Source organism: Chinchilla lanigera, unplaced genomic scaffold (genome assembly GCF_000276665.1).
Source record: "Chinchilla lanigera isolate Chin_1 unplaced genomic scaffold, ChiLan1.0 scaffold00041, whole genome shotgun sequence".
Taxonomy (NCBI): domain Eukaryota; kingdom Metazoa; phylum Chordata; class Mammalia; order Rodentia; family Chinchillidae; genus Chinchilla; species Chinchilla lanigera.
In genome coordinates this window covers 13,197,731-13,211,587 of record NW_004955442.1, presented here as the reverse complement: position 1 = coordinate 13,211,587, position 13,857 = coordinate 13,197,731, and the positions used below count along the sequence as shown (strand labels likewise).

General features: G+C 50.7%; 1 protein-coding gene across 2 annotated transcripts in view; it reads right to left on the bottom strand.

Annotated features, from left to right (window-relative positions):
- Srl (sarcalumenin) overlaps nucleotides 1-11,351 on the bottom strand; it is a 42,580-nt gene extending 31,229 nt beyond the window's left edge. The window contains exon 1 of one of the 2 annotated variants that reach the window (XM_005391314.2): nucleotides 11,088-11,351. In XM_005391314.2, coding sequence (XP_005391371.1) covers nucleotides 11,088-11,148 — 61 coding nt within the window. In that variant the 5' untranslated portion in view covers nucleotides 11,149-11,351. The remainder of the gene's footprint in view (nucleotides 1-11,087) is intronic. The other variant, XM_005391315.2, reaches the window with a different exon arrangement.
- Between the last annotated feature and the right edge of the window lie 2,506 nt (nucleotides 11,352-13,857).

Genomic DNA, 13,857 nt, shown 5'->3' with positions numbered 1-13,857 from the left:
AACCAGCCCTCCTTCCTTCCCTCAGGATCTTCCCCCTCTAACTTGGTCTGCACCTGAGGCACACCCAGGTAACCACCTCCTCCTCAGCACCAGCACAGGCTCCTGGGATTCTCTGCCCTAGCCAGCTTTCCATACATTCACACAACACCTTTGCCCCAGGTGTGTCAGCAGAACTCCAAATTAGCCATTCAGGCCATCACAGGGGACTGCGGGACCAGGGAGGGGGAGGACCAAGGAAACAGGTGCTACCTCTGCCTAGCAATAGCCTAGGAGAGAGATGAGAACTCAACATCCAGAGTCAGCAACAATGAGACAACTTAGAGTCCAACACTATGGAATTTCACTGGATCAAGTGGTGCCTTTCCAATAGCCATGCCCATTAAGAACACGGGAATGAGGGGCTGGGGATTTAGCTCAGCTGCAAAAGCGCCTGCCTGGCAAGCGCAAGGTCGTGAGTTCGGTTCCTGGTACCGGAGAAAACGCCAAAAAACAAAAAAACAAAAAGAACACAGGAATGTGGTCTTATTTGGAAATAGGGCCTCTGCAGATGTAATTAGTTAAGATGAAATCATACCGGATTAGGGTGGGCCCTATCGCCACTGTCCTCAGTTTCCTTGTACGAGAAGGAGAGGACACAGAGACACAGACAAGGAAGAGGGCAACGTAGACAGAGGTGGAGATTGAAGCAATGGAGCTAGAAGCCAGGGAACACCAAGGAATGCTGCTAGCCAGCAGAAGCTGGATGAGGCAAAGAAGGACCCTCTCTCCTACAGCCTTTAGAGTGAGTGTGGCCCTGCCAACACCTTGGTTCTGGACTTCTAGCCTCTAAAATTCTGGCAGAATAAATTTCTGTTACTTGAAGCTATTAAATTGGTGGTAGTTTGTTATGGAAGCCACAGGAAAATCGTAGAGGAACCAAAACCTAAGCCCGGCCCTATTAAATCTTCCTGACACATTCTCACACTAAGCCAGTCATGTTTTCACCAGCCCCAAGCCCCAGTCCCTGGCCCTACCATCCTGGCATCCACATGCTCTGAAATTCAGCTCGAGCCCCACCCCCAACCACAAAGCCTCTCCAGCAACTGCTCCCCTTGCTCTTTACTCACAAGCTACTTATTTTTAGCCCCTGATTCCATCTGCCTTATATGGTTCTCTATTCATCTCATGAACATGGACTACCCTTCCCCTGGTTTGTAAGCCCTTTGAGGACAGAGAATCCCAGGGATATTAACCATCCTGAGCAGGAACAGAAGTGCTGCTCTGGATTCCCCTGGTCAATCGGCTCTCATGATATTTGAGGAAACCAGCAGCAAATGTCAAGTCGCAGCATACATTCAACAAGAAGGACCTATCATTATTGTCGCAATCCTTTTAATCTTAAAAAGTATCCAATATCAAAGAATATTTTAAGTATCCAAGAGACATTTTCTTATTTTAGTCATGTAACAGCCTCAGGCTGTAAATAAGACAAGTATTACTGTCCCTATTTTATGGGTAAAGAAACAGGTGTGAGATGGTAAGGGGCTTGGTGGCTAATTATTTCCCCCACCATCACCGGGAATTGAACTCACAATCTCGCACTTGCCAGGCAGGCGCTGCACCACTTGGTGGCTAATTTGTGACAAAATCGTCCCTTGCTCAGACCCCAAGTCCTCGTGATCCACCCATTTGTAAATAAAAGTGAAGTAGGAAGACAAGGGAAAGAGATGGGATCACCACTGGACTTCTACTATAGTCACCACTGTCCCTAAGCTCATTCCACTGGTCTCTGCCTGGCCAGATCCCAAAGAACATTTCTAGCCTTTCAATCTCCTTGGGTAAGTGCTAGAACAATAAGTGATCTCACACTTGACTCTGAAATGAAGGTAGGGTGGCCAGGGATACAGCTCAGTGGCACAAGTGCCTGCCTGGCAAGTGCAAGGTCCTGAGATCAATTCCCAGTACAAAAAAAAAATGAAATGAAGGTAGGAAGAAATACAGGGAGAACCAAGCAGCCAACATATTGGCTAGAGGCCTCTGTGATAAGACACAGCGTACAGGGGAGGTGGTGCCAGGACCTAAAGGCAGTGCAATCAGATGCACTTCAGAGAAGTATCTTCCAAGGGAATGGCTTTGTCAAGCTTCACCTACTGCCATCTAGGGAAAATCTATGGGAGACAGGTGGTGGGCTGGCCGAGATCCTAACCCCACGGCCACTTGGAAAAGAACCAGGGGCTGCAGTTTTGGCAGCAACCAGTTGAGGGAGGAAGGGGGCTTCCAAACCCCAGGGCTCTCCCCTGGCTTGGTTCTGGGCTGAGCTCCCAGCACAATCCACTTCCTGCAAGCCCAGAACCCCAGGCCAGCCTTTGCCTACACCTGTCTGAGCTCAGAGTGCAGCTCCTGCCCTAGAAGCATCCAAAAATATCTAAGAGGGAGGAAAAGGGGGAAGGATTAGCTGGAAGAGGAAGAGCTAGAGTCAACCTAGAGGATGTAGAGGGCCAAGGAGATAGCCGCTTGGCTTCATATTCAAGGACCTTCCCAACTGGCCCCAACCCATCAGGGAGGCCTCATCTCCCCTGAACATGAGCTTCACGTTCTAGCCAGACCTGACGTCTGAGCTCCCCCACCTCCTGGCTCTGAACGCCATCTCCAGATGTCTCTGCCTACACAAATCATCTGCTCATCATGAGACATTGTTAGATGCTGTCAGTGACCCACACGCCGCGCTGTGTTAGTGATCCAGTACCACAGTCCTTCTTATCTGCAGGGGACACGTTCCCAGCCCCCAGTGAACCATGGAGAGTAGTGAACCCATGTATTCTATTTCTTCCATACATATATACATACCCCGATAAGGTTTAATTTATAGTGTAGTAAGAGATGAACAACATTATACTGTAATAAGCATTATTTAAAATCTATGAAAAATTTATTTCTATTTAATATTTTCAGAACATGAAGCCTTGGAAGCAAAACCACAGATAAGGTGGACTACCCCACCAACAAATTAAACAAAAAAAGCAGTCTCAGCCCTCTCGGAGTTGACAGTCCAGTGACTATCCCCTTCATACAAGTGTGGCTGACACCCTGCCCCTCCATGGGGCTGACCTTCCCAGCTATCCTCCCCACTCCAACCAGAGCACAGGCTGCTGGGGTGTTAGTTACATTTTTTTTCAGTGCGAGTCATCTCCTCAAATAGAAGGTCAGCTTATGGAGGCAGAAACACAGCCTATTCCTGCCTGCACCATACGCTCTGGCCAGGACCTTGTAGGCCTGACAAGGGACTGAGAGCTGGGCCTTACAGGGACCCCCACATCGGCCTTTCCAATCCTTCCTCTTGTGTGAAACACCCTATTCCTTCACCCCCTCACCACCAAGTTGCTGGAGCACCTCAGCAGGTCCTTGCCAGCCCCTCACATTCCTCCTGCTGCCATCCTGCTCCTCACTCCTACCCATGTCCATCTGCCTTCCCTCACCAAAAGGTGTGTTCTCCAAGGACAGCAGTGCCTCCCATTCTCCGGGGCTTGCTCACGGCCCTCACTCACCCTGCCCTACTATACTAAATTCGAGAGTAATGGCTCTCAAGGCTATGTAGAAGGACCCAGGGAAGGGAATGGGATGAGAAAAGCCCCTTCTTATTCTTAACACCCAGCAATGAGCCGGATGTCCTACCCAGAATCCTTGTGGGTCCAATGCCTAGAGCCGGATGCATGAATGGCAATTCTGCTCTCCTCTGCTCCCCATGGGGGCAATCTCAGGCAAGAGGCTCCCGGGATGGTGCCCACTAGGCCAAGGTCACACGGTGATCTCAGGATTGCACTTCTGGGAGCACTCATACCAGGATACCCCAAGGAGGCCTCCTCTGCACATTGGGGATGAGAGCCGGGGAAGAACTAGAGGGCTAGGGACAGGAAAGAAAGATCCTGGGCTGTGAGTATGAGTGTTTGAGCTTCTAGTAGTATAGGGACCCTAATTCTGGTTCAACTGAATTCCTACTTAATTCTGTCTGTAATTAATTAGTTAACTAATTAATTAAATTCTGGTTGTCAATTAACTTTAATCTCTTATTGCATTTACTGTTGATTTAATTCTGATATTTCAAGTCTGATTCGGCCACCTGAGATCCCCAATCCAAGACTGGGTGGCTCAGGAATGGCTGTTCCCAAAAGCCTCTGTGAGAATGGGGACGTGACCAGCAGCAGGCATGTGCCTGGAGTGAGGGGGCCTGGAACCACATTCATAACTGGGGAGGGGAGAGGCTAACAGCACATGGGATGGGACTTTCCAATCCGAGAGGAACACAGACCAGACCAGGACAGAGCCTCCAGAAACTCAGTTAAATATGTATGGTGGCACATTCCTAAAACCCCAGCACTCGGGAGGCTGAGGCAGGAAGAGTACTATAAGTTTGAGGCCATCCTGGGGTACATAGTGAGTTCAAGGCCAGTCTGAATTGCACAGCAAGACCTTGTCTCAAAAACAACAACAACAAAAAGCTGACCCATCCCATTCGCTGTATTTTGCCTGCCAGGGCATGAGGACCTCTGGAACACTAGCCACATCCAGTTTGGCAGCCGTACATCTGGGTTTTCCATGGCTCGAATTCATTCACTCACTCAGGACCAGATAGAGGAAGCCCACTTTATAGCTGGACTCTTTGGTGCTGAGAACCACTGAGGTATCTACCGCCTCTTTTGTTAAGACCTCTCTCACTAAAGAAATTCTACCTCAGAGACATACTCCTTGAGCTAAAGTTGTCTAATCACTCTAAAACAAACTGATCTGGGAAAGGGGCAGTCCAAGGCGTTGAACCATTGGCCTCGCAATGGAGTGAACGGACCCTTTCCTGACCACAGGTTTTGCTGGCAAAAGAGTGGAAGAGCAGCTGCCAGCATAAGGACAGGGAGGGGAGCCACCCAGAGGGAATACGAAGCCGAACAGGCTGGTCACAGTGTCTGGAGCCAGGCTGCTCCAGCTCTAACGAGGATAGAGCCGGGGTTCTCTGAGGGGCCTGTGAAGACAACAAACCTGCCCATCAGCTTGCTTCTTTTGATTGTCCCCCTTAACCCAAGGGTGCCCCACCATTGGGCCACCAACGGAGTACTGGCCTCACACCAGGAAAACACAAGGAGGAAGCCTGAGCCTGGACTCCTGTCTCTATTCCACTTTAAAAACTAGTCTTGCGAAGGTTGGGGCAGGAGGATCTCAAATTCAAGGCCGTCCTGGCCTACATAGCACATTTGAGGCCAGCATGAGCTGCAAAGCAGAAAAACATTTTCTTGTCTGAAAAACCAAGACAATGAAACTAACCCTGATGTAGCCAAACCACACAGTTCACCAAAGCAGACTGAGTAGACATTTGCTGAGTCCGTATCTTAGGTCTGCAGCTCAGAACGCCCTCTACTACAAGACTGGAGAGGGCAGGCTCCGACATTCACGGTGACTAAAAGAACTAACCCACGCATGACTTCACCTCTGGCCTCCTCCTCCAGTACCATCCAGTTCCTCCCCACACCAGGGGAGCTCAGGATCTGGGTTCAGCTTCAGCATCATAATCTTGAGGCAACTTTGGCCTCCCTCTCCCCCTCACAAGGTTCTTGGAAGATTAGGCTGGTTCTTCCCCCTCTGTGGCCTTCAGTGCTCTGCAGAGAAATCCCCAGGGTAGAGTAGGAATCAACAACCTTGTTTCCTAGTACAGCGTGCTGGCTGGCGCCGGCCACTCAGCTCACCAATGTTCGTATCCCCTGATGGCGCCCCACGCTCCTCTTCCGAGCTGCAGTGCGCCTTGCAGAAGACTCTCCCCAGACCTTTCCTGCCCTCCTCAACACCCTGAGGTCTCAGTCACCTCTCTCCCATCTCTTCCTTGTATTCTCCAACCTTTCCCTGTCCACAGGGTCCTTCCCCATGGGCCATAAACAGCTTTAGTTTTCCCTAGCGTTGGAAAAAAAAACACCTCTGCAAACCCCTCTGCCTGCTGCTATTATTACTGGCCTTTCTCCTTCCCAGCTTAAGGCTCTGTGTCTAAATATGTGGCCTCCATGTCCTCACTCACAACCAGTCAATGACCTCTGAATTGTCAAAATCAACACATCTCCCTCAGCATTTCCGTTACAGTTAATCCCGGTGACCACCTCTTCCTCTAAAAGACACCCTTTTCCCCTGGGCTGCCAGGCCTGTCTTTGCTTGGATCCCTCCCCATCTTTCTAACGCTCATGCCCTATCTTGCTCTTCCTACTCCTCGAGCCCAGTTCTCTTCAAGGACCAGTCCTCATATCTCATCACCCCTCCCTACAACAGCCCCTGCATCCTCTGCCTCACTCTCATCATCAGGCACACGAATCTTATTTCAAGATTTACAGGCCTGGTTTTCCTCATAGGCTCATCCAATCCCATTTTTGGTTTGGTTTGGTTTGGTTTGGTTTGGTTTGGTTTGGTTTGGTTTGGTTTGGTTTGGTCTGGTTCGGTTTGGTTTTGGAGACAGGATTTCCCATGCAGTTCAGGCTGGCCTTGAACCCATTATAGAGCCCAGGCTGACCTCAAACTCATGGTGATCCTCCTGCCTCAGCTCCCAAGTGCTAGGATTATAGCCGTGCACCACCACATCTGGCCTCACTCTTGTTTTTTATAAACAGTATTGGGGATTGAACCTAGGGTCTTCTCACTGAGCTACACTCTTAGCCCCATTTTATTTTTTATTTGGAGACAGGGTCTTGCTAAATCACCCAAGCTGGGTTGGAACTTGGGAAGTTCCAAGTTGCAACTTCTGCCTCAGCTTCTCAGAGTACTGGGTATACAGGTGTGTACTACCACACCCAGCTCAACCCTCCTTTTCTAACCCCTATAAAATAGCCCATCCCAACATCCATGGACACCCAACATTCACAATGACCCAAACTGAGCTTTTACAATCTGTCCTTTTCTCTTGCACTCCCTGTGTCTTTTTCTGGGAAGATGGGTCCTCCGATGGCCTAACCAAAGCCCATCAGGGCTCCCCTCTCACCCTGGCTCCCCTGGCTCAGAAGCTGATTCACCCCCAGCTCTGTTGAGTTAGCTCTTCCCCTACTCCCATCCCTCACCCAAGGTCACTGGTTTCCCCAATACAGCTGGCCAGTCAGTTTCCCTCTATCTGCTCCTTCCTACCAATAAATGGAGGTGCATTTTCCTGAAACCTCGCATGGTTACTCACTGCCCACAGAATATAGCTCCCTCCACAGGCTATCACTCAAGGTCCTTTACCCTTTGGCTCCAACCTTGCCTTCCAAATCAATTTCTCCTAGTCCCAACTCCCACCTGCCCACCTTCTCCAAGAGAGAACAATGGTACCTTTTCCTGATTCTCCCCAGAAGTTCTTCTTATCCCCTAAGTTAACTCAGCCTGTTCCCTTTACATGGAATTCCCTTCCTGCCATCTTTCCATGTCCGAATCCTACTTTCTTCAAGGCCCAGCTCAATGTCTCATCTTAAATACTTCCTAATCCACTCAGCTCAAGCTAACCCACCCCCTCACTTCTGCCTACCGCACTCTCCCCGTAGGTCCCTATGTCCCTGATTCGGGTCCTATGTGCACAGGTACAACTGCCAGAAGAAAGAGGCCTTATCCTCCCTACTGGACTATAAGCACACCAAGGACAAAATGTCAGTCTGAATGCCCCTATTACCATGCCTAAAGACCAGTACAGATGTAATAAATATAAATTCATAAAATGATGAGATTTGGCATAGTATTTGCACAATGTGCTTTGCATACTTGAGCAACACTTACATGTAAAAGCTGTGCCATAGGAAGTCTGGATTTGGCTTTGGAATAGGGATGTGCTCAGGAGACAGAAGGAAGCCAAGGTGCTCCATCTTAGCATCCCACAGAAGCAGACCCCATCCCAGCTGTCACCCACATTCCAGCCAGGAGGCGTAGTACCTTGCCCTGTCCTTGTCCCTCAGAGACAGAGACAGAGACAGAGACAGCCCTCTTCCTCTATGGCCATAGTGTCGGACCCCTTCCTCACCTATGCAGCTGACCTCACCAACTGGTCAGCTGGATGCCCTGGCTGAGGAGTGCAAAGACCTGAATCCCAGCTCTGGCCTGCCATGAGCTTGCTATTTAACCTTCACTGTAACACCCAGTGTGGGACAAAACCAGCATTTCCCAAACTGCAGCATTCCCACAGGCCACTAGGAAGAGTGTGACTGTTTGGGGGAGGGGAGGATCCATAGCACATCTTGGACAACCACTGCATAAACTCAATGTGGAAAATAGGGGACAAGACGCTCCCTACAGCCTCATCCAGCTGTGATAAGTTAGGAATGAGGGACATGGCTGCAGGGCTCTGGAAAGACTTCTGGGGTCTGCTCTCTCCCCAAGACCCCAGAACTCTCTCCCCTGTCTCACCAGTGGATGGTAGCAGTGGGCTGCCTGCTCAAGGAAAGAGGAATGCAACTTCCTTCTGGCGATACCAGCCTAGGGCTGTGGGAGGAAAGGGCCTTCTGACAGTGCCCCTGCGTCCTTGTCTCTCAAAAAAGGACACATTAGCTCTGGGCCTATAAGTGAGGGCCTCCAACATGCACCAAACTCTGCCAATGAGACGGCAGCATGGAGCCGCATGACGGAGAAGGATGAACGGACACAGAATCCCCAGGTCTCCAATTTCTGCATCAAGCAACAAAAATGATAAGGAGAGGCCACAGTGCCCCAAATCAACCTGGAGCAATAAATGACAACGGCTTAAATCCAAAGGAATGCTTTCTCTGCACCACCTTCCCAGCCCATCCTGCAGAAATTTAAGGACCAAAGGTATCTTTGCGAAACTTTCTTTGGGTGCGCTTATCCCTCCCTCCCCCTTCCCCACCCACCCACAGGGTCAGTCAGAGAGGCAGGCAGAGAAGGGAAGGAAATCCTCGGTGGGGTAAGAATAGCACTGCTGGGCATGTCCCTGTGACTGTCTCAGTGGGCCTTTCATTTCTCTAGGTTCCCGCCCCGCACTCCCCCGCCGCCCCCCCCCCACTTCCCTGGGCAAGAAGGAGACTGATGAAACCACCTCAAGACTCCTCCATCCTCGAGCAGATCTATTTCCACGCCACAGGGAGGGCCAGGGAGCATGAGGCAGCTAGAGGCCTTCAGGCAACAGGCCGAGGAGATTAGGGAGGGGTCTGGTAATGAGGGACCCAGCTGCTCCATCTGAGCCCTGGCCTGGGCACTGCCGACTGGTGGCAGGAAAGAGCAGGGTGCTTGATCTCCTCGCAGGGAGATGAGGTGATTGGGGTGCAGAGCCACCACCCCAGTTCAAGGGGACTTGGCAGCAATGTGGGAGAAAAAGAAGGAAGGACAGAGCCTCAGGGTCCCCACCCCCAGAAGTGGGCAAGGAAGACTCAGCAAGAGCATCTGCCACCCAGGCGAGGGCTGAGGGCACTGGGAGGGAGACAGCATGGCGGTGGAGCCGGGAGAAGTCAGGAGCAAAGACCCGACCTTTGACCACAGTAACACACTTCTAGGGCAAGACCAGCCGCCAGGAAGGACTGCCATGGGGGGGGGCGCAGCGAAGTCACCTGTTGGCTTGCAACCTCCCGGTAGACACAGGAGGAAGCCATCTCTTAGGCGCACAATCTACAACTGGGACACAGTGACAAGGCGAACATGAAGAAGGGGGAGGGGGAAGCTTACACAATGGGGGACAGGCCAGGGCAAGACAAAACCACAGGGCCCAGGAACGCGACAGTGCAGAGGACCTCTGCACAAAACATTTGCCTCCTTTCCCACAGCGAGGGCCCCCAGCACGGCCCATGGAACATTCAGATGTGCAGTTTCCTCAGCTGGAAGAAAAATAAAAGTTGTCCATAAAAGGTGCAAAACTCCCCAGGACTTGCGATACGGAAGCCTCCGGGGGGCAGCTGGGGCTGGGCTGTGCAGAGGAGGGTCTACAGAGGGGAGAGGGTGGCAGTGGCTTGGGGCTTGGGATCCAATTACACGGCTGTTTCCATACTTAGCCACCTGACAGCCGCTCGGAATACTCGCCGCTCCAGTCACTGAAGCCTGCAAGGCCCAAATTAACTCAAGGGCAGACAAGGGCAGGGCCCAGAAGCACATACAACAGCTGGAGCCCCCCGCTTTACCTCTCTGATTTCCAAAAGAATGGCTTGGCTCCTGCTCTCCTCCCTGGGACTGTGCCTCTGCAGCCCCCTGTTGTCAGGAGACAGGGCCTCAAAGCCCCGACAGACGGACTCTAGGCCCCCACGGTCCCATGTGCACAGACTAAAGGCTTGGCCAGGAGATGAGTGGGAGCCCTAGATGCTTAGGAGGATCCCAAAGCACCTACACAGTGCACTCCCAAGGGGAATCCAGCCCCAGGAGTCTTAGGCACAAGAGAGGTGGCAAAATGATCGGGTATCCCCTCACAGCCTATAAATAACCTCCATGCTGCAACCCAAGCCACCACCTCAGCCATACAAAGTGCTGAGATGTCAAAGGAAAGCCCAAGAACGCAGAGCCGAGCCCCTTGCTGCTGAAAGCACCCCCTGCCAAGGCACTCCTCCAGAACAGCCCGTTCCTCTCTGCGCTCTGTGTCCAATTCCGTTTCCAACCCAAACCCCAAACTCAGCTCCATGTCCAACCCTACCCCAAACTCTATCTACCCCATGGCTCCCAAAGCAATCCCCAGCTTTGTCCCCTGTGCTGTCCTCTGTCCTCAGTCATGCAAACTCAGGTCTCCAGCCATAGCCAAAGCCTCTGCCATGTTCCCCCGCTGGTGGGAGGGTCACCCAAACGACCTCCAGCTCCAGGACTGTGATTTAGCCATCTTGCAGGCTCCTCTACGCTTGATTTTTGAGGCCCTCTTCCCAGTTTCTGCTGACCAGACTCTTCCCTCTGACCTTGGCCCAAGCCTCAGGCCCACCTGCCTCTCTTCACTTCCTCTGGCCCTCCTGAAAGCCCCCTCCCTAGTCCCGAGCTCTCTCTAGCACCTCACTCTTTCTCCACAGCTCAGAGCCAAGGAGAAGGGTCATAACAGTGACACCAGCATGGAGCAAAGCATTGTATCAACCCTCCTCCCGACCCCAGCGAGCACAAAACCTCGGGAGAGCACGGAGGACGCAGGACAGCTAGCCATGCGAGGGGCATACCTGCTTGTCCTGAGAGCAGGAGCGAGGCCAGGAAGCAGCAGAGCAGGAGCAGTGCCCTCATGGTGACTGCCAAGAGAACCCAGCTGCTCCTAGCCTCTATTTATATGGCGGTGCGGGCGGCAGCAGAGGGAGGAGGGGTGGAGTTGTCACACAGTCACTAGGGCAACTGGACAGACGTGATGAGGAAGAAGCCCAGACCCCAACAGGCGGCTGCTGTCACTGTCCAAGCTTCCAGGCCCCTGGACGGCAGGGCTCAGGACTGGATCCTCTCTCCTCATTCCCAGCAGCCCCAGGATCACATGATGCAAGTCACGAGGTGGGGGTAAAGGAGATAAAGTGGAGCATCCCTTGGACTGGGGTCCAGGAGTTAGGAACTCAGGTGTCCCCATAACTTGTGCTAATTTGACCTGAAGTCTAGGGTAGGTCAAGGTCCTAGACAAGCCTTCAACTAAAGAAAGAAGCTACACGAAGATGGATCGTATTTGATAGCCACTGACACATATTCTAATAGCCAGTCACAGAAAACAAGCAGCATCTGAACTTTGAGGTCAACAGCTGGAAGCTTAACCTTCCCAGGCCTCCGCAGAGAGAGAATGCTGAGCAGAGGGGGAAAGGGGACCCGAAAGATGCGGCTGAGGCTGTGATGTAAGTTGGAGGTGGCACAGTAGAGATCCATTTCCAGCGGGCACGGGCTCTGGAATGTTTAGGAGCCTCTGCAAAGCTATTTGATGCAGTCTTCCCAAGGGTACATGGTGGCCCCAAAAGCCAGCTGTATGAAGCTGAGGGACAGCAGACACTTGCTTGTCTGGCTGGGGAGATTGTGTCAGGGTGCAGGAAAGAGGCAGAGGCAGCCATAAAGGAAAGGAACTAAAAAGTAAATTAGGTCCCAGGCCTGATGGCATACACCTGTAATCCCAGCACTCAGGAGGCCGGGGCAGGAAGACTGCCACAAGTTTAAGGCCAACCTGGGCTACACAATGAGTTCAGGGTCAGCCTGAACTACATAGTGAGACCCTGTCTCAAAAATAAACAAATAAATGTATTAAATTAATTTAAATAAAAGTAAACTGAGTATTTGTTATATGCTATGTACTTTTTTTTGGACACAGGGTTTTGCTATGCAGTTCACGTTGGCCTTGAACTCATTTTGTAGCCCAGGCTGTACTCAAACTCATGATGATCCTTCTGCCTCAGCTTCCTGAGTGCTGGGATTACAGGCATGCACCACCACACCCAGCCTATGTACTTTTTTTTTAAGGTACTAGAGATTGAACCCAAGACCTCTGCACTGAGCTGCCCTCTTTTTATTCTAATTTTTTTTTTTTTGAAACAAGTTCTATTAAGTCACCCAGACCAAGCTTGAATTTGCAATCTTCCTGCCTCAGCCTGCCAGACTGCTGAGATTACAGGTATAGTACCACATCCAGTGACATTTTCAACACTTGTTTTACTGAGGTACATTTAACAAACAACACAAAACAAACATTTAAAAAGTAGAAACTGAGAAACACTGACATGTTTTTCAATCGTGCAGCCACTAGCACAATCAAAATAATGAAGAGATTCCTCACCCTAAATGTTTCTCATCTCCCTTCACAGTCCCACCCTCTAACCCCTTCCTAGGCAACCAACGATCTGCTTGTTGTCACTACACATTAATTTGTATTGCCTAGATTTTTGCTATAAATTGAAACATATTGTGATTTTCTTTTTTTAAAATTGTCTTTTTGAGACAGGACCTCACTATGCAGGTCAGGCCTATCTTTGAACTCACTATGCAGCCCAGGCTGGCCTCAAACTCACAGCGATCATCCTGCCTCAGCCTCCCAAGTGCTGGGATCACAGGCAGATGCCACCACATCTGACACACCTTATCAATTTTTTTAATCAAATCGTGCTGGGTGTTGTGACACATGCCAGGAATCCCAGCACTCTGGAGGCTGAGGCATGTCCTGTGAGCTTGAGGCCAGCCTGGACTACACAGTGAGACTATCTCAAAAAGAAAAAAAATTCAATTAAGTCTTCTTGGATTTTAGTTAGGATTACAATGAATCTATACCTCCATTGGAAGAGAACAAGTTACTGACCCTGATAACTGGACTACCACACCAGTTATCTGGTCACACAGTCTGGACGTTACTGTGAGGGTATTAACATTTAAAACAATAGGCCAGTGGGGCACGGTGGCTCATGCCTGTAATTTCAGCACTCAGGAGGCTGAGGCAGGAGGATTGCCACAAGTTCAAGGCCAGCTTGGGCTACATAGTGAGTTGAAGGCCAACCTGAACTACATAGCGAGACCCTGTCTCAAAAAATCAACCAAACAAAGAAATCAATCAAACAGTAGATTTTGAACAAAGCAGAGCACACTCTATAATGTACACAGGCTACACACAGTGTAAGGCATTAACAGACTGAGGGTGCCCAAGGAAGAGAAATCTTGCCTACAGCCTGACTTTTAAACTCAAAACCACAACCTAAACACTTGCCAGCATTTCCAGTCCACTGGCATCCCCTGAAAATTTCAGACATACCAGCTTCCACAGTCTCTCCCTCTAAATCCACAGCTGGCTCTGCTTCTCTGGCAAACTCTAATACACAAATATGGAATCTTCTGACCATGTACATGGCTTGGGGGAGGCCTCACCGTCAGAGAAGAGGAATCAGCCGGTCATGGGAGGGAAAAAGAACTAAAGTGAACGATCACCTCCTCAGTGCTTTACATTAGCGAGGGGCAGACAGAGCCTTACTGCTTGGCAGGAAAGATCAG